The sequence below is a fragment of the Lineus longissimus genome, chromosome 9 (assembly GCF_910592395.1).
Source record: "Lineus longissimus chromosome 9, tnLinLong1.2, whole genome shotgun sequence".
NCBI lineage: Eukaryota > Metazoa > Nemertea > Pilidiophora > Heteronemertea > Lineidae > Lineus > Lineus longissimus.
Window position 1 is genome coordinate 9,825,964 of NC_088316.1, and position 22,181 is coordinate 9,848,144.

Here is a 22,181-nt window from a genome sequence, read left to right on the forward strand (position 1 = left end):
TCTAGATAAGCAACCTCTGCTAGATCAGGTGTTTAATAGATCAAATGAATTTTGCTTCATTCGAGATCAAATGAGATTTTCGATTCAATTTTAATAAAACTCGAGCATTGCTAATATTGATACAAGAGCGAATGTGGCTTACTTGATATTGGAACATGGCGATATGTAAAGGTCGGCTTCCATCATTTGAGATTTATCCTGCGATTTTGAGGGACATTTTAATAAGATGTAATCCGTCAATGATACGTCGCTTTTGTGTCCCCTTTCTTGATGGAAACGTTTCGCGCCTGCCTTTCATCAAGTTTAATATCGTCTTTTTCAATAAACTAAATTTGAAATGGGGGAAGCTTCCGTAACTGCTAAAACATGTATATATCGAAATATACATGATGGTCAGACATTGGAGTATGAGATTCAATATGTCTGATTTACATTTATTCACTGTCTTTTGTTCGATTCGAAAAGCAAAATGCATGCTTTCTTGAATTGCAATGGAAACTAAATTTCTTACCCGTCGAACTATCTGGAAGATAACAAATAACTAGAAACGTTTATTTCCCTATACTATACGTTGGATTAACACGCTCTGTTACGAAGGCTAGCCAATGCGTCTTGACAACAGGGCATCATTTCAAAATGGGTTATAACAAACATGTGACAACACGTTTACTCCCAAGATGTAACTTGGATGTGCCCAAGAGTCCGAGTAAAAATTATGCTTTTACACCTGCAACTACGGGAAGTGCACAGCCTCCTTGAGGTCAGTACAGCAAATATATCTGCTGTTTTTACCATGATGCGCTTGGAAAAGGCCTCACAAATTATGTTATATCGACTATTTTTCAGAAGAATTGCATCGGTGCGTAACCAATCACCGATGCGTTGTGCAAATATTTGCCACTTGGGCTAACCATGTCGAAAAAGCCAAATGCTGTCACAAATTCACAAACTGTTTTTGGCAATAGTTCAATTGCCACACAAGGGTTAACAGATAACGATAATTAAACCCCCGAAATTGATGAAAAACCTGGTGAAGAGTTATATCAACGATGCACCCAAATTTCACCCATATTTCCGAGAAGGGACAGGCGGCTTTTATTTCAAAAAGTTTATTCTTCTCCTGTGTCATTATAGCAAACTAAACTTCTGAAAGTTTTTGAGGATTTTTGAATTTTGTTTTTACGATCTCAAATATAAGAAAAACGCGTTCATCTTCGCAATCGAATGGTCAACGAATCTCAAGCGCACCAGTTTCTTTCCCGCTCCCCGAAGCCCGCGGGATTCCGCGATGTCTTTTTGAGTTAACCTCATCAACAGCCGGTCACTTAGGGCAGTGACGGCAGTGTTCAAACCGAGATTTGGGGGGGGGGAGCCTTGCAAACTACGATTGTTTTTTTGCCATTTTTCTTGATGTTCGAGGCCACGTTAGGAAAAGACGACGAATATACTCAGTGTATTTTTATCTGCAAACAAAAGCATGTCACGTCATCCGCCATCTGTTTTGGGCTCCCCCGATTCCTCACGCAACAAGGAAGTACCGGATATCTACAACAAGACGTCATAACGTAGATCCATGGCTCCATGCTGCGCCTTCATCGGTCCACATGGAGAGGATAGAGCCGATAGCTTGGTAATCATTCCCTTGATAATACCAATGATCAAAGCCGGGACGCACCCGCTGGAAAACTCCGGGAATAGTTGTTTGTGAGGTACCAAGAGAGCCGCTACTGCACAAAATTCTTCGATGCATCGCTATGCAATAGCTCTCTGTACACACGCTAGTGAAGTAACCTCGGACAATGATCTTGTATTCTGCACATAGAAGTTGTAGCACTGCTTCGGAACAGGCCCTGCGTATTAGGTTTGTGGAGAATTTAAATGGGTTTGCTGGAAAGGGCGACATCTAGCGTTTGCTACGGCATGTTACGTCATACAGTTTGTCAATGCCTATATTGTCCCTTTAATACCGTACAACATTGCGGACAGTCAAATGGAAGAGTGTAAGGTTGTTTAAAATTACGACATACCATCTTTAAAATGGAATGGTCCTCAAGCGAAGCGGAATTGATACCTACACACAGTGAGACTGACAAAATACGAATGCATCTGACAGACAAGAATTGATCATTTTTACTAGCATTATACCTGTGGTGCAGGCAGGTTGAAATGGGCTAAACCACGAGCAGCTCCTTGACTGGCCCATCCAGGTATTAACCAGCGGTTTCAATATAAGGTAAAATGGGGTAATTGTAGCCCCTGACTATGTTTTTGATTAATATTCCGGTAACCATGGAATTATTCAGCCAACCCAAGCATAGATATGATAGAAGTGACTCTAGAGTATCACAACATAAATAGTTTTGCATTATGCAACATGTTATATAAGAGCGTTGGCTATAAGAAGTAAACATTATCAGACACAGGCACAACAAAATTTGGATCGAACTTTTCGCAGGTATGAATTTTCCACAATTACAGAGCATTGATATATTTGAAACTTGACGCAAGGACCCAACGCGCCGCGTAGCGACAAAATAGCGAAGCTGGCGGAACATTTATAACGGGTCACCGTGATCTCATTATTGACTTATACACCCCCCTTTAGGTAGGGGTGCGTAAGCTATACATGCGCGAAGGAATTAGTGCATTTCCATTACAAATTCTCTGTATAGCTTGAAACAAAAATTTTTGGTCAAAAATGGCGCTGATAAATATGCGGGGTAGTTTCATGGGTCTGTGCGTCACTCCAGTGGATCGGTAGGTCGCGCCCCATTGGCTGATTTTCAATTTTCAAGAATTAATTTCAATTTTAGGGGGTTCGGGGGGCCTTTCCCCCCCCCCCCACATGCCTAAAAAAAACAGGAAACATTTATTTGTATTCTAATTAGAAAAACTGCCGCCTAAATCACGCATTACTCACAAAAATGCCGACGTTTTGTTGCAATTTTGCCGAGGTCACGTGACATTGACTTTTTTTCTTTTGCCAATATATACACCACTGCGAAATCATTTCCACATCGGCCGTGGCCTAATAATCCCAACAATTTTAGGGGGGTTCGGGGGCGGGGGATTTATCGGGATTTATCCACCCGACACATACTTCAGGACAGATCAAAGAATGTCATTTGCATGTCCGCCTTAACAGCTTAAATCCTGTACAAAAGTGCTGTTTATTTGCGGAATCAAAACTCGCGCAGATTCGTGAAACAAGTCTCAGTTGGCAAATTGGCCGAACTCTAAATATACACCATCTAGATTCTGCACCCTAGTGGACAGAGAACAAACTACTTTTGGCCGTCTGCTTCAGGCGTCCGTACACGAATGACACGATTTCGATTCTTCCTTTCAAATTTTCCAAATTTCTTGCAATATTTAGTAATTTTAACAGCAGTAAACCAATTCAATTGATCATTATTACCATTCAGAACATACTTAGAGACCTTTTTCATAACACGGCCTTTCACAATAATTATTTTTGGCATTTTGTGGCACTGGCACTTGACTTGGCAGTCACAACCAAGTCCAAAGACACAATTTTCATTCCCTCTCAAATTGCACTGGATAATATCATGAAATCCATCGCCCCCAAGCAGTATGACACAGAAGGGCTAGTTGACTGGGGGGAGCTTCCTCCCAACGCACTGGTTAAAACCTATGTCGACGGAGGGGGTTGCACTTAACATATGCTCGTAGGGGGGTTCGGGGGAGCTCCCCTGACATAAAGGGGGGTGCACTAAGTTTGTGACTTTACATATAAGCGCGATTATGGGGTTGTAACTATTTTGCTGTATATTGTCACGAGGAAAGAAAAGCATGCGACCTAACGCCAATCTATTTATGTAAAGTGATAATTAGAAGGTATATAGTTCAGGAAATGTGAATAAATAATCATTCCTTATCGTCTTTTGAGAGCATTCTTAATTGTAAAAAGTATATGTCTACGTCACAGAGTCTCTGCAATGGTCATTTGTATCACAGTAGTCTCACGCAGCCAGACCTTCTTCACTTATTAGTCTGGCGCAAATATGTGTTTTGATTTTTGAGACTTCAGTAATAATATCCAAAATATGCTTAAAATGGATATAATCCCGACTTAACGAAGCAAAAAACGGGCAGGCGTTTCGAGAAAAAAAAATATTTTGAGATTTCAATAAACCTTTTGAACGAATTCCATATGGGCCGTGGTGGGATCCGAAGACACAAGGAGGAATGTATGTTTTCATGGAGTACCATTGATTTTGCAGATCTTCTGTTTTTTTCTAAAGAATAATCAACATTCGCTAGGAGGCTTTTTATGCTCCCAGATATGAAGAGTGTTCTATGTTCCTCAGGTTCTTTGTTCATCAGTCTGGTGTTCCTCAAGAGTCAAGTGTCTTCCAGTCCTTTGGCCTGCAAAAACCCTTTCCAACCAATTTTTTATGCATCAACCATTCGGCAACATGTTGGTTGGGGAAAAACCTGATCCCTGACCCCTTGAATTGGTTGCCCGGGTACAACTACAAGCAATTGTCTCAAGGAAGCCACCAGTACGACCTTTTGGCAGTCTTGCAAATATCATGCCAGTGAAAATGAAGGGTAATGATGGTTGATGGTTGGGGTTAGGGTACCATCAAAGGAGTACCTCTTCCTCGCTCTGGGTTAAACGTGTCGCAGGACTGTACCATCATGAAGGTTTGGGGGTTCCACTCGAGCGCCCCGGGGTAAGCAGCTCGGAAGGACTTATTGAGAGGCCAATAGGGGGTTTGAGGGGCCTTCCCCCAATGCACTGGCTAAAACATGTCAGAAGGACGGGGGTGGGGGGGGGGGGGTTCTCCATGTTGACAGTTGCGCGATTTCAATAGAGCTTGCACTTTTCATAAGAATCTGCCAGGGTGCCAGACTACAATAGTCCGGACACCTTTCAGGAGGGGGGGGGGGGCATTTTCCATTTCTTTGCCAGCTATTATGATGATGGAGTTGAGTTACTGCTAAAGAGTTACACGGAAAAACTGTCTATCAAAAAAAAACATTGGCGGAAGGAACTATAGCAGGTTCCCAACCTAAAGGCGCTGCGCGCTTATACCAGGGCACTGCGCTGATAATATTATATGACATGATGCCAGTCTCTCTTAGAGCACAGTCAACAGACACCACTATACCCCCTCACACTCAGAAATCACCAACGCCCACCCCTTCCTGCTCCCTTAATTCTTCTGGGTTCAGTTGATTAGTATTGAGTATAGAGAATGTTGTATGCGGCATTTGATGTCATTATCAAAACTAAATTTTGATGAGACACTTTTCTGACCAAGGTACCCTCGGGGTATTTGTAGCGCGTTGGTTCGGGGTTTTATAGCCCCTATAAATAGCTCAATATCCTGTCATTAATCATAAAGATAATAGGTTTCTTTATTCTTATACCTAGATTATATTATTTGATCATAAAAATATCTGATTTAGATACAAACGATACAATGGTAACCCTTTATGTACCAACAATGATACATTTGAGATTCCATACTAGTTTATCAAACATTATTTCGAAATAAAGTATTTTCAAAGTTACTGGTGTCTCTAGTTAAAGCCACACCATTGACTAGATAGGAGCATTTCTGATGGTACATGTACATTGCGTAACCATTAAAGTGAAGCCAGCTATAATAATTTGGGTTGACCTGACATGACCCATCTCTGATGAAACAATAGTTTTTAACGGCGGTCAACAAAACCGTCAGTCAATTTACATTATCACAAGCTGTTGTCTGACACAAGGTGAAATGTACAACAAATGTTACAAATAGAATTTTGTATTTTTACACAGCAAAATCACGTCGTCAACCTAGATTGGAATAATACCGAATGATTACCAATAAAGACCAAAAACCAGTGCGAAAAGCGTTCCTATGCATAAATGAAATGGTCCAGGGACCATGTGCTCACCTCGGGTAATGTAATGCATGTCATTTGCAGTGGATATGGGAGAACAGTTTCTGGCTAGTTTACCAGTTTTAATTCCATTCGATAAAATTATTCTTTTCGGCTCAGTGGCACAAAAGAAAGTTAATTACCGGTAGCATTTTGGTTATAAGGTTGACTGGATTTCAGGGTTATTGAAGAGTGTACATGTCATAGATACACAATCACATGAATTTTGGTTGCAATCCGATCATTAGTTTCGGAATAATAGAACTTTGTTTAATTTTCAAGATGGGCGCCTGGCGGCCATATTGGTCAATGGATTTTGCTGAAAATCAAGGGTGTTGTAGAAAGTAAATAGATATACAATCACGTGAAATTTGGTTGCAATCCGACTTTGTTTAATTTTCGAGATGGACGCCTGACAGCCATATTTGAAGTCCGAGCGGAACAAAGTTTTTGGGGTAGAATAAAGGGTCTCTAGATACATGTCCTCACAAGTTTAAAACCAAATCGAAACGTAATGTGCCACCTATCGGTGTTTTAGTGAACTTTGACTTCTGTGACCTTGAAAAGTAGGTCAAATCAAAAACCCGGGTGATATATCATTTAACCTTATTATATACACCCACAATGAAAATGTCGTCACTCTACGTACAACCATTAGCTTAAAAAAAGGCAAAAAGCAATTTCCACAATGACCGCCTGGAGGCCAAAAAGTAGGTCATATGGCGAAAAAGAAAAATACATCTAGGCATATTACACAAAACTACCATCACACCAAGTTTTATCCATCTAGCCCTAGCGGTGACGAAACGTGCTCCGCTAACGGCCGACCACGACGACGACGACGACGACGACGGACGACGACAGACGACGGACGCCACGGTATTGTATAAGCTACAAACGTAATGGTGAAGGAGGAAAAAGATGAATCTGACCCACATGTAGGATGTGATAGGCGGTCAGAAGAGTTCCTCGTTTAAGATACATCAAGACGTAGTAGCGCACTCTTCGACACAACATGGTCACCTTCATTTGAAATTCCCTTCATAATCAATGGCCAGCTCTGGCTTTTCAACACCCACAAAAACCAAACAAATTGGCTTTTTGTTATAATTCAAGTTCTTCACTGCAGTGCGGTAATTAGTAGTAGTAAAGTATGTAAATGATGGGTACTTGCCCGAGTTTCTGAATCGATCTATATCACTGAAATTACATGTCAACATGTGCAAGGCCGGAGTCTGTGGTGAGAAAGGCGAAGATCCTACCGAAAGTCAAGTAAGTAACCATATAACTCTGGTTCTCTTTCAGCTTCACTGGCTTCCGGTGCATTGTAGGGTACAGTATAAGATTCTGCTGTATGCCTACAAGGCACTGAATGGAACAGCGCCAATAAACATTGAGGATTTAGTAAAGAAACACGCGCCAACTCGAGCGTTGCGTTCCACAGACCAGTGCCTTCTGTCGTTACCGAGAACCGGTACGACATGGAAATCGATCTTTCAAACAGGTGGCACCTGGCCTGTGGAATGCACTGTCCTTGGCCGTAAGACAATTCCAGTCTCGATGTATATAAGAAGTCAGTGAAGACCTTATTTTTTAAAAGCTATTACAATGTTTAAATGTTTACAAGTTTTTACATGTATTATCAATATCTTATCTTTTTCAATATTTGTGTGCAATGAATGTTTTATCTCTGTAAAGCGCCATAGAGCGGATTTTCTGATTAGGGCGCTATATAAATTCTGTATAATAATGATAATAATAATAAGTCAAAATGCTGAAAGTACTGTAGTTTCATGAAAATAACACCACTTCGGGATATTCAAGGCCCGGCCTCTTCTCTCGAGTCTATTCACCAGAGGTAACCAATGAGTGACTTCGCTGGCCCTTGTGATGGCTCAGCCGAGCTGTCACGGTTACGCTAAACCACTTATTACCGCAGCCCTATTGATTCGAAGTGTTGTGGGCCTACTGGTCGATGAGTGCGCATGTGGTAAGGCCACTCGCCGACCGTTTATACAGGTTGTCTCATAAAACTGAAGCACCTTTTAGATTGATCCAAATCCCCCAAAACAAAAAAGTCCTTATTGAAACTCTGAAGAAAAATCTACGAATGCTTGCATTAGTAAAGCAAAGTAAGATTCAGGCAATGATAGTAGTCACGAAATTCCGAAGAAAAACGAGGAGCTCATCCTCTGTTTTTCTACAACCCTCTGTTTTGATTTAGACTCCCTAGGCCTACGTGGGAGAAAAAAGAATCGAAGTTTCTAGGATTTGTGGTTTTCTTGAGTAATTCTAGGGCCTCTTAGGCCTATAAATGAAGCCCCACTGAGGGTACCCACATTGCAGACAACCTGTGCGACAATGGATGCTGTAGAGCTGCTGAGAAAACGACGCCGGCGCTACACCGTAACAGAAAAACTTGCCTACCTGAGAGACCAGACGGAGGCACTGGTGAACGGTACGGTGCGCAGTATGAGAGAGTTCGCCGCCCACTATAACATCCCCTGGGAGACGTTAAGAAGGTGGAATCTCGAGGACCTCGAGCAGAAGCAAGAACAAGGGCATGGCCGGAAGAAGACGGTGATGGAGCCCCGTGATCCGTTATGGCCACAGGTTGAGGACCAGCTTTACCAATGGCTGCAGCAGATGAGAGAGCGTCGCCTCGCAGTCTCCGTTTTCGACATTCAAGATAAGGCGTTGGTAGTGTGGCAAAGCTGGTGGAATGAGTTAGCCCAAGATGTCAGAGAAGGGATTCAGCATTGTCGCCCTCAGCTATGGGATTTCAACGCATCCATAGGCTGGGTGGAGTGCTTGATGAAGAGACGCCACGTGTCCCTACGGAAGGTGACTAAGAATACAACGACCGTCCCCGCTGATGCTGCTGCAAGGATCCAGACCTTCCGAGATGTGGTTACTGGGAGCATCGATCGTCTTGATATACAGATGCGGTTCTTCTTTAACATGGACCAAACCTTTGTCCTGTTTAATATGAGAACCATGTACACGGCCAACACCACGGGGGAGAAGGCCATAGACGTTCGATCATCCAGGTCTACCAAGGTTGGATACACCGTCACCCTCTGCATCGCAGCCTCTGGAGCAAAGTTGCCGGCGCACATCGTTCTTTTTTATTCCTTCACTGATCACTTCGGACAAGACTGTACATTCAGAGGGATGTTCGGTTTTGTCTCCAGATATGTGACGGACAACTTCTCATTCTTACCAATTTCGCACTGCAAAGTATCTTTGAAAGCCCGAAGGGATGATAAGACCCGAAGACTTGCTCCATTACCTCCCTGAGCAGTGCCTCAGTTTGAAAGGGCAGGTCAGTCCCTAAAACCAGCAGAAGCCAATATGTCAGTTGGACTTTTTTCATGGACACCCTGGACACTATCAGCCATTAGCACTGAGACACCCTTTACACTACCAATGACGATTAGTTGAAAATGTTCTGGGACACTCAGTACAATGGCCGAAGGCCCGATCCCATTATCCCATTCACAGGAGACCTACGAATCGGTTTCAACAACCCAAACAATAAGGATTGGACTCGAAACTGAAGTATATTGGATATGAGGCCTGGACAACCCTCTCTGGAATCCCAGCCAATGATCGGCCTTCTCAACAGCTCTGTTCGCCACCCTATGAGTCAGGGGCGGCGACACCGGCTGTTAATGAAGTGGTGTTATTTTCATGAAACTACAGTAAGTCTGAAGTTTAATTAGGTACACAGTCACAGGCCCAGTGTAACAATATGTGTTGTGTCAATGGTCATGGCCATGGTTCTAATGATGCCGAACCGAATTAGAATTATCACACTCTGATGGTCACAAAGCACTGTTCATGGGCTAATTTGAATTTTTGAAAAGGCACATGAAATAAAAAAAAATGATTTTTGGACATTTTTGAAATGTTTGTTACATAATGGGTCAGGTCAAGTCTTGGGGTTGGGAAAGTGTTAAGTGTTAGTGTATCACCGTCACCAAGGTAACACCATCACTACACCAACACTTGACCACCCTGCTCGGTGTTGGGTTACACCGGTGTAACACCGGTGTTTGAGGAGGGAATCCCCAAGATTTCAACACTAGTGTTGGGAAAGTGTTACACTTTTCTGACACTAGTGTTACACCTACCCTGGCCCACCTGAAGAAACAAGGCAAATGCATTGGAGAAATGTACAGGTGTAACACCTACTCCTAGAGGTAGGTGTTTGGGAGTGGTCAAATTTTTAGGTTGTCAAGGTGTTCAGTCAGCCATGTTTTTTGTCCCAGTTTTTGTGAAATAACGAGTCCAGGTCAACTAGCTTATCATCAGCACGACAGAGGCATACATGCGCCAAACAAAGCCACGCAAACTATTGTTGTTTTAAAAATTATTCTAGATACTTCACTAATTTGTAAGTACAGAAGAATCAACAAAATTCGAAAATATCGAAGTGACAGATCGTGTTGACGTTTCCGGCCGCCATTTTTTGGAAAATCTGTGAAATTTTGAGTTCATCAAAAGACTCAAATGTCAGACAAAGGCGATGACATTCCAAACAGTCACACTCATTACAATCCTTGAGTAATGTTTTATCCAAATAAAGATAAATGAGAAACAAGGAATTTTGGTATAAATAGTACTTTTGACACAGTTTTTCCGCCACACACATGCGGCTTCACATATCGATTTTTTCTTGCCGTTCCGCAGTCAACTCCGCTGATGTGATAATCATCGATTCCGCTTCGGCCGCGCCGAGACGAAATCGGCAGTCTTCACAAAAATCCTGGTCTCACATCTCACTTAGGGCTCGAAAATAATCACCAATAAGGGTAAAATTGTCTTTTTTTGGTTGAAGCGAGAAAACAAGTCGGCGTGAACTCAAACACCTAGTCAACTCACCAGTGTTAAGCCGAGGACAGACTACCGTCTATTGCTCACCAAGATCAGAAACAGATGTAGGGTCACCTGGCAAGTCACTCTTGCTGGCCTCAACAACTGTGCGTTCACACCAATGTCAGGCCCAGACAGTTTAAGCCACCTGTACCTGTCTGTGACGTCAATGGAGGGAAAAATTACTTATGAGACCCATTGCTGTCATTGCTCCTGATTAATCAGGTATATACCTGTAGTTTTATAGGCCCATGGACATTCTCAAAACAGCCAACAATCTTCAAAGTACGGGTTTACATGTCAAAAACATATAATCGGAACTCCACCTTGAAATGTAGACTCAAATAGCTAAAAAAAGCTAGTGCCTAGTAACATGAATTCATTTTTGCTTGGTGTGAAGGGCTTGAAAGAGTTAAAAACAAAACCTCTTGTTTACATTTTCCTTGCTCGAAACAGTTGGTGAACCATTCACAAACGACAATCCTACCTGAAGTAGCCCCCCTGTGGTGGTAATCTTGGCGAAAATATAGAACTCCCCACCAACTCACCAAGACTGGGTGAGAGTATCTAATTTCATTGGCCAAGTGAATTGCCGGACCGTTCACATATGACAAGACATCTGCAGTCAATTAAATTAATCACCATTGGCCAATTTTTCTTGGTAGTGTGTCCTCGGCTTTACACCTACCGGGACCTTACACCCGGTGTCACCCTGGTGTTGCTCAAAGTGTTACACCGATGTCCAACCCAAGCTCGGTGTGAGGGGTTGGGGTAGGCCTCCTACACGAACACTACACCAAAACCAACACCTAACACTTTCTCAACCCCAAGACTTGACCTGACCCAATGAAGGGATGGAATTAGGTGCATCCAAATACAACAGATATAATGACCAACTAAATATACCATACTCTGCTGAAAACCACATTCAAGTATCTTATTTTATCTCTGTGATAATCTGAAATAAATTTAGCTTGTATTGGCACGCACTCGTCAAACTATGTATTAACCTAGAAATAACCAACGCTTAATTGTCAACAATCGACAAAAGATATGTTCAGAGGATCAATGTGTATGCCATCTGAACAAATTATCTGCTTAATATCTGAAAAGTCTGACTCTAAGAGAGAACAGATGTCTAGCAAGAACCCATCCACCAAATCAAACCCTGGTAATTTGACCTCTAATACACCCCTGTCCGCTTAGGAACAATTAGGTGGAAGCCGTGAATCGCATCCAGTGTATACACGTCCCACGTCCCTGGTACAGCACTTGGCTTATAACACGCTTATTTTCATATGGCTATCGCTCTCGTCACCTAAAGAGTGTGCTGCTGTTTTGATTTTAGGAAGTTCAATTGGGTCAGAAAATAAAACTAGATGAAACCTGTTTGAAGTGACCGGGATAAAAGGATTCGTCAATGCTTAACCTGAAACCATCATCGATGTATTGCTTCGCGATTACATCTACTACGACATACTGTCTTCGACCAACGGTACGCGTTACGATATGATCCGTTGCGGGTTACGATTGACTGAAAACATGAAGAACAAACATCCTAAGGAATTGTCCAACCTAGAAAAACGCGTTATGCTAGTGTAACAAAATTAACCTTTAGCTCCTTCGTTTCGTCTTGGGACCTGTTTAAGTCCGCATTGTACATACAACCGCTGTGCCGTCAGTACTCGTTCTCCGGGTTTGCATTTAATGTGTACCTAGAAGATTTTTACCGGAGCAGATTTTCGTGTTTGAAGACAATTTTACACAAAACTGTGTGGTGTTAGATCATCAAACTTTGGAGAGACCTTTGTCTCCTTAGGACCAATTTATCTAGAGCTTCCTGGTAAGTTTATAAGTAACTGTGTATTTGTAATAAGTGTTTTTATGGGTGCAATTTCGGACTTTTGTAAACTTGTCCGCCATGTTTGATGACGTCATTCTCATCAATTTGTTTGGAAGCTGGACCTTTGTTTTCACGTGTTGTAAGTTTTAAAGTGGTTCAAAAGCAGGATATTTTGAGCAAAGAGTGTTTTAAAGTGTTTCATGTGGTAAAACTATGTTTATAGCATTTGGGGATGTCGATTTCAATACTCTGGATTTTGAAGTGTGGTCACAAATTGTGCCTAAAGTTGGTGCATCTTTCAAAACTTCGAGCATCTTTCAAGGATCGTGAATTATCTGGGGACGGGGTAGCCCGTGGAAGGACCCCGTAGGGGGGTATAAAAGCTCATGTAAGCCCGAAAACAATCAGATTGCCTGCACACCAGGCCCAATTGCACCAATTACATCAATTAGACCAATTAGCCGACTAGCGGTTCTCCTAGTAGAACTCTTACTAGTACACTGAGAATTATCATTTAGGTAAGGTTAGTACTGTCTTACATTCTGTCAGATTCCTCACGCACATGTTCATGCATTGTGTAGCTTGCTTATAGCAGCACTGGTTATCCATGAGGATGAATGTCCTTTGATTAATCTATAGACAAAGCAAAGACAGTAGCCTTGATCTTTTTGGTTGTACCAACTCCAAATTGACTTGAGTCAGCTCCTAAACCCAGAGGGTTATATTTGAGCAATCCTATCTAATCTATTGGTATTTCTGGGGAGGTAAACAATCAATTCTAAAGATGCCAGAACCTTCGGTTCCCCTGAATGCACCAAGTGTGCACATATATCCAGATGATATCATCATCATAGGCACTTTTATAGAACTAGAAGATCTAGTTGAGTTTTTGGACGAGTTAATTGAACTCTTGGTCCGTCTTATAGAAGGCGAGGATATTGACATGAGTCAATATCCTTCTCTCAACCAGTTACTGTAAATATGAGATTGTTGGGGAGTGTTTTAATCAGACCAAGCGCTGCTTGCTGTGTTTAAAGAGTTCCATGTTGTGTCCTCGTATTCGTGTAGTTGTAAATAGTTGTAAATAGTTGAAGTCAAGTGTTGATATTAAAATCTATAATCACATATAAGTGTCTGTCCTTTGTGGTAGAGTAGCATCTTCATCTTCCTGACTCAGTCATATCCTCCGATTCTCCATGGCCCTGATCCCTTTTGAAAGTCCCTGCCTGAGGAATTCAGAAATGTCTTCCTGATTGTGCCTTTGTCCCTGTCTCTAGTGACACCTGGACCGCTCGGAACGGCTTTCCCGTTACACTAGAAATTAACATTTCTCACAATAATAGATCTCTCACAGGCATGACAGGTCTTAATCATGAAGTATAGGCCCATTGCCGCAATTAGTCACTATAAGATGCTGTACAACACAACTGATACGGTATAGGCTCAGAAGATACGACTCCGCCTCCTTTGGTCTCTGCTACATTGTCTCGCACAGCGTAAACCCCAATCATGGCTGTGTCAAACACATAAAACTCACCGATCTGGCCGAAAGCTGAACGCACCGAAACAATCATAATGACAGTAAAAGGATGAAGCAAAATATTGCGTTCGTTTACGAAAATCTGAGAGAAACATAGCGCAACACTGCCCGGGACTTGGAGATACATGTACATTGCTTGAGACTTGTTATCTTTACAGTCTATATGATATAGCACATACACATATGAAAGACACTGTCATTGTTTAGTCTCTTGACGGTGAGGCTATCCATTTTAGAATACTTGGCGATGAAGTTACGACCTCAATGATTAAGAGCAGTAATAACAATGAAGGCTGATAAGCCTATTCTACTAGAAGATTGCTTACCGACACGGCCCTATCCGATCACTACATATTGAATCCCCTTATAATACATGTTGTTTCAAGATACAGTCTAACTTCCTTTTTTCTGCTCAGTGAAAAACAAACATAGAAAAACTGAACAAAAAATGCTTTACCGAAAAAAAATATATTTCCCTCTCAAAAATTCACCAACGGTCGAGCTTAAAATGCAAATTATGATAACCTGACAGTGTCACAATTTGCGATAGCATCGGTGACATTGGAATACATTTCTCATGTTAGTTCCCATGATGGACTAAGATAGACTGAGTGGAATGGATTTGTCTCTGCTTGATGAAGTGCGGTGTTAGGAAGCTTGGGAAATTCTTTAGCGCCGGATTTGTGAGGCTGTTGACATTTACATTCCCAAGGTTAATTCGAAACAAGGTTCTTTCAAGAGAGCACTGTATTATCTGTATCACGAGTTGGTGAAAAAAGACAGAAAAATAGGATCTGGTAAAGAGCAGGAAAGGTCACCAAGGGATAAGCAAACATTCTGAGAGGCGAAGAATAAATTGCAGACATTGACGAGAGCAAAGAAATCCTCTTTTGAAGACTGACAAATTCCGATTGTTGAGCTATGCTGGGAGTAACACTCCTGTTAAGCATGAAATTCGTGATAAGACAGGCCGTGTCGCTGGGATATCGACCAAGGAAAAGGACATCCTCACATAACATTTTCGGCTGTCTTTATCACTGAACCAATTGACGTTCATACAAGGCTAGCAGTCCCTGTATTCAGAATGGCGTATTACTTATTGACCAGACTCAGTGGCTAAGAAACATAGAGATCTAGATCAGAACACGTCTGGGAGTTAATCTTTCTGTCACATATTACCACCACACGACGCAATAATAGAGTAATAAGCGCGCTAGTTGGAGATTAGCTATAATCGTCTGCAAAAAGGCATCAGGCGATCTCACCTGCAACATCAATTGCTAAACCAAAAGCAAAGTTTTGCACAATTGCATCGGCATTTGGCAGTCAAATACCGAGTAGTTATCTAAACGAATAATGGAAAAAAAAAATTCGGGGAGTTAGTTTGATGATATCAACGTCTTAAGCGTAATTTGAAACCATTGGTTAATTCTAAATATTATTGGGATGAAAAATACAGATTTCTTCGTAAAAAACTAATATAGATTGATCTGTAGTCATCATTGCTTTACTTTTTAAACCGCATAAAAATGAACTATTTCGTCTCAGAATTTCCATCCGATCACAATTAGCGCTAACAATAGAATAAGTGTATTAGTTGCTCGGCAGGATAAAAAGATATTGTATGTCTTGTAAACATTTTGGATTTTGTCAGACATAGAGGTTATCATCTGACTTCACACTTTTCAGTATGCAGACATCAGATCAACGGTTCAATCATTGCTCCAGCCCATGCACTTCTGACCATTACACTACGTTACGATACGTTTTGCCTGAACTAATAAATAATCTTACAAAATCCACTGAAAAAATATGCTTCATTTTTGCTCGCATCTGATTTTCTGCGACGTCACTGTAATGCCGTACAGTGAGATGCTGCATGGCATATCAAGATATTTTGCATGGTATCGTCATCCTAATAGGTGGCACTAACTGTCAGTAGAGTACCCGTCAAAATGACGTCAAACCTTACACAGAAAGGAAACCACATCTCAGTCACAACAATACAACACCCTAGTTACAGTCAGTGCCATGTAGCGACAAACGTAGTATAGGAGCTACCCTATTACGACACAGAAACAAATCGAAATGTTCATAGTAAAATTATGCCTACCTTTGTGTCATTGTGTTTCATCACTAGTTCATATCCTTTAAGTATCCCTCTCTCGTTCACGTCATCAATAGCCATCTGGGCCGTAGCCAGTTCAGATCGACCATTTACACTATACGTGGTCTGGCTCAACTCAAACAGACCCCCAATATAAATTCTTTTCCTTGAGTTAGAATTGTATTCCGCTGCGCCGCCAAGACCACGATTTCCTGTCCGGAGAAACTTATGGAAATCCGTCCTCACCCTTTTACCTTTGATAACGTTGGGTAAGGTACGATTACTCGGCAGAGTATCTTTATCTCTGAGTTTAGAAAGTGGGCGATAGGTTTTATTTTGTTTTTGCATAGTTGCATTTTCATTGAACGACTTGACCCTATTTGGAAGTATGTGCCGCGATGGCTCGTTGAAATGTATTCTCTTGGAGGCAACTGTGTTGGTGGTATGCATGAAGGACAACGGAATTGTTTTGGTGGGTAAAACAAGGTCTGACTTGGAAGTATTATTATTAGTGTAAGTGATGAAGAAAGATCCTTCTAATGGCGTTTCGGATTTGTGGATTTTATGTGCGTCAAACTTCTGATGCAAAGTTTCCTTTTCTGTTCGATATTTCAATAAGGGGGTCATTGGTCGTATCCCGTCGAAAGAGTCAATCAACTCTCGACTGGTCGCTACTGCAGCTACGCTTTCTAAAGTAAATTGCTTGCCTTTTTTATCTAAGTTGTTAGATGTGGCCATCACATTAATATCATCGGCAACATATGAACTACTACTTTGAACGATACTTAAATTAGATATGTTATAATTATTTGTTACATAAACGTTAGTTATTGTTACTGAATTATCATCACTTGTGGTCAACAAAGTACTGCTTTCATGAACAAAATCACTACCTGCCAACAAAACATCACTTTTAGACACTACATCACCACTGCTAGATATCAATTTGTCACTGGAGTTTGACAACGTATCATGTGAAGACTCAAAATTATCGCCACCATTCACCGCACCAGACTGACGTTTTACACCAAGCGAATCAATAACATTTGAAGAACGAAAATAACCACTATTTGAATATCTCTTTGTATAGTATCCATTCCTTTTTGTCAAATCCTCCCCGAAACCGTTGCTACTTGGTCTATTAGTTCTCCCGCCAGTTGCATACTCCAAATTGCCACGTAATCCTTCTGAATGGAGGGAAGAAATTTTATTTTCGGCAGCATCTATGGTTGTGCTTGGATAAATACCTGAAGAAAGTCCTACAATATCACCGACATCATTGTCATCAATCTCTGTGTGTTTTGCAATATTATAATCTTTGGCATATGCTGAGGTGTTTGATACAAAACTGCTATTATCCAAAATGTCGGAATTGTCATCGCTTGCACTATTTAGGTTGCCTTCGAAAGTACGTTGCTTTCCAAAATTTGAGCCATTACTGATATCAAATCCATCACTGATTAAAGTGTGATTCTCACCTTCAGCAGAGATAGTGTAATTATTCGCACTTTGGTTATTCTCCCCTTTAAACCTTTCAAAATTTATGTCACAGAAGTGCATGTGTATGAACATTAAACTCGTCAGCAATGCGAACGCATAACTAAACAAGCACCCCATAATTCCGCGGTAAAAGCAAAGCACAACTTCAAAGAATGGTAATTTTCCCTGTTTGACATTCGTTCCGGTGGAGATGGTAGCCCTGTCCTACCAAGTTCTATCAAACTGCCGTCCAATATATCCCGCAAAAAGAAGAGCAAAAGATCCACTGCCTCTCATTCTAACACCGAACACTATGGTTACACATGCTTCCCTAGTTACGGTTATATCGTGCACATCCAGTGCTGAATGATGCTTGCCTTATTATAGTCGTGTGAAGACTGATCCCTATCCAGACTCTAGATTGATCTTTTCGCTCCTGTAGTCTCGCACTACTTCGCCTCTCTCCGGCAGCTTATGGATCAATGATGGCGAGCTTGTGTGGCGGATTGAGGATGGCGTTGCTTAAGATACTTCATCAACACTGATTTAGATTTGAGATGGCAGCCTTCAATTAAAACACCAAGCTATTGCTGCTTTCTGGGTCCAGTAAGCCAATAATATTGGTCATATTTTGGGCAAGTGTGTGCTCATTTTCAACCGAATCTCTGCTTATCCCTCTCTTCAAAGAATAAGGCGGTGTGGTGATCACCGATCCAAATCCTTTTCTCACCCCAGAGAAGAAAGAGGCAAATGTGAGTACCGATCGAGCACCAAGCAGTCTTAAATGTCGAGTTCCTCGATTCCGTTTCTATGAAACTGCCCTCCCTTGTTTCAAGGGCTAAACAATTGTGTTATGATATTTTGCTTGTGAATTTCGATGACAATGCCGATTTGAAATATGATGTATGACTGCTAAAGCCTATGCTCATCAACTTTTGTATTGGTGATTGCTTCACGGTAGGCCTCGACCCTCTAGTGATAAGATCTCGGAACCGCCGACAGAAGAATGACTTCGACGGGAAATCGATATTTCTTTTATTCATCGGTGCCTCGACTTGTAATGCTAGGAGTCCATTATTTTGATTCCCAGGGGGTTCAAGTGTAAATGATTCCTTGTCTCTCGTGATTTGTCAACGCTATCTAATGACCTATGAGCCTGTTTTGCAATCCTTTGAGCATGTTGACGCTTAAAAATCCTACTGCTTTGATATGAAACATACCGGTAAGAGTGACAAACCGCAAGAACATGCATTATAAGTGATTTAGAAATTTATGAAACCTTTTGGATAAGATTAGGTCGAATCATATTGAGCAAGTTCACGTCGTACCCTGTTGAGAAGTCATTGCTACCCGATATCGATTTGGCTGTCGGAGGCTGTGGGAGTGGCGCAGTGGAAACATCCGCACATGTCACATCTGAGGTCCCGGGGATTCCCTAATACAACACATATCATACGGGTTTTTTTTTTATTTGACCTAATTGTCAAGGTCACAGAGGTCAAATAGCGTAAATTGGCCTTTTGAGTGTTAACTATTGCACGTTTCTTCACCGCTAAAGCTATACATTTGAAATTTAGTCACACATGACTCCCTGTGTCATATAACCTCTGATGCCGAATTTCGGTCCGATCTAATTCTCGACTTGGCCACCAGGGGGCCAAAGCTGAAAAAGGAAAAAGTGTAATATCTCGCTTATGAGTGACTTGTTTTCGATAATATTTTTAAGGTAGGTACTCCAAGCAAGGATGCATCACATATCCTACGGGTTTTCGATTTGACCTACATTTCAAGGTGACAGAGGTTATGTTTCTTAACCAGCATGAATTCCTAACCACCAAACATATAATTGTACGGTGAGCACAATGGCCCCTGGCTACAGCTTGCTCCAATTACCATGACCCTTAATTGTGATGCTATTTTGCTAACCCCAACCATGACCCTTAATTTTGACGCTTATTGCCAACCCCCAACATGACCCATTAGTTTTGATGATTTATTGCCAACCCCATGACCTGTCTTTCTCATATACTCTTCCTAACCCGAACCCTGAATCGTCTTTCTTATATGCTATACCTTACCCCAACCGTGATCCTTCATTTTGATGCTACAGCTAACCCCAACCATGACCCTTCCTTTTCATATGCTATAGCTTACCCCAACCACGACCCTTCATCTTGGTGCCCTAACTAACATCAACACCCTTTTCATATGCTATAGATTACCCCAAACATGTCACTTCATTTTGATGGTATTGCTAAACCCCACCATGGCCCTTCCTATTCATGCTATTGCTAACCCGTGACCCTTCAGCTGGATACTATTGGCATTGTTAACTCCAACCATGAAATTTTTTTTTCATAATCGTGTCAATGCCAACCCCAACCACGACCCCTCCTTTTAATTCTATTGCTAACCCCAACCATGACACTTCATTGTCGTCCTAATCTAGGATCAATCATTTCTTTCCAGTTAAATCACACATACATACCCTTTCTCACGGCAGTATCACATATATTGACACTGACAGTGCAGTGCATCCGACAAATAAACCATACGAATTTTTATCTTAAAATGCACTAACAAATGTACACAATATTTGGGTGTCTATTCCCGTCTATTCCCGCCTCCGCCAACGTCGCCGCCACTTGCTCAAGATTCTGCCGGTACTTCGGTTGGCAACAGTGCATGAGATACCGGAACTAGAATTCCCATGGATCTACCACAAAATGTTCAGATTTATTGATTAATTTTGTTTAGATTTTCTATTCTTATATACACGTAACCTAGTCTCACACCTCTTGTTTTATTGATTATTACTATTATGGAGAAATTATTGTTTTTTTGTGCAAAATGTCGTGACCTTCTTCGGCCCGTTCTCCACAAAAGTAGAGTACCAGGTAAGTCAGCTACTCCAAATATCGATTTCAATAACTCTTCCAGTTTCATTTGGAAGCCACCACCACCTAGACGGGTAGATCTAGACGGGTACTTCAGGGCTCTTATCGTTGAAATGGTTGATTTAGTATTCCGTAAACGTCATAAGAGTAACTTCAGGGCAAAAAGCATTTGACGCCCTTATATAAAGCTCGCAGGACGCTTGGTTTGCCTCAAAGTTAATTACTAAATACGATTAGTGCCAACAAAATATGTGAAATTTTACTCTGAAACGCCTCGAAAAGGGCAATAACTGGAATGTTTAAAAGTTCTGAAAGATCTTTGACCTTGAGTTGTGAGAAATCTTGTCTTGATAACAATGAAAAGAAGATGGACGAGTTTGGTTGAAAATTTTTCACATCAGGTCATGATCAATTCTGTTTTAAATCAGTGGACAACGTTACTGAACAGAGCCTATTCGTTGACTTGGCGTCTCGACGACGGGTAACTATGAACGTTAAACGTCCAATCACAAAACGGCATTTTTCTCAGATAACATTGCGCCTGCAACAGCTCTATGACGTTGTCGGATAAATCACGAAGCTGCAGCAGGTTCCTCACTGTAGTGTTCGTCCCGAGTGGCGGAATATCGCTGTACAATCGAACAGTCGAACAGCCATATCAAACATTGGTTAATCAAAATGACAAGGAAATTTATCTAATTAGATGGTGTGCCGTGCCTTTCGATCCCCTCAGCCTATTGTCTCATTCTGCAGACACTCATATATTCACGCCCTGCGCGGTGAAGAGTGCGGTGAATTGTAGCTTCTAGAATCCCCGCCGGTTAAAACTACAGAAATAATTCAAGCTCTCGATCCCCAGAACCCCAACTCGGACCATTTTGCGTTGTAATCAGCAGATGCAAGATGGTTCAACATGAAGCAGACCTGCTTGAACATTTCACCTATGATCCAATTCAAATGAATATATTGTAATTGCTTAATAACAAATTACTATAAGCTAAATGTGTTGCGTCAAAATCAGCAATAGGTCTATCAATCCAGGCATCGAAGTTAGGTAAATGTCAGGAAAATATCAATAAATGTACTGGAAACTAATAACCAGTATGGCATGTATGGGCGTCAACACATTTTATACTAAAGAGGCGCTAGAGGTTAAGTCACATTTCGCCATCACAAACATTGTTCATTCGTATAAACCGAATTTCTTGGAAGGTAACATAAGTTTCCACAGTAAAACATCCTTCCAGTAGGCTGAATCAAAGGATGATAAACGATTAACTCAATCGTCTATCCGCTGTTTTATCAGGTTGCAAATACAATGTAGTATTTTTCCAAACTGCTTGCACCTTCCAGTGTATGTTTTCTTTCCTGGCCAGTTGAAGAAAGTGTTTTCTCAAACTCCCGCCCAGAAAAGGCCAATACTGTACACATGTATTTGGCATAAATTTGATTTCGCGTTAAATTGTGTCACGTCATATATCGATTATTCATGGACCTGCCTTGCAGGAAATCGGGAATTTGAAAAGAAACTGG

General features: G+C 41.4%; 1 protein-coding gene across 2 annotated transcripts in view; it reads right to left on the reverse strand.

Annotated features, from left to right (window-relative positions):
- The window catches only part of LOC135493844 (gamma-aminobutyric acid type B receptor subunit 2-like), a 600,170-nt gene extending 582,043 nt beyond the window's left edge, over positions 1-18,127 (reverse strand). Inside the window, exon 1 of one of the 2 annotated variants that reach the window (XM_064781458.1) lies at positions 16,279-18,127. In XM_064781458.1, coding sequence (XP_064637528.1) covers positions 16,279-17,889 — 1,611 coding nt within the window. In that variant the 5' untranslated portion in view covers positions 17,890-18,127. The remainder of the gene's footprint in view (positions 1-16,278) is intronic. The other variant, XM_064781459.1, reaches the window with a different exon arrangement.
- Between the last annotated feature and the right edge of the window lie 4,054 nt (positions 18,128-22,181).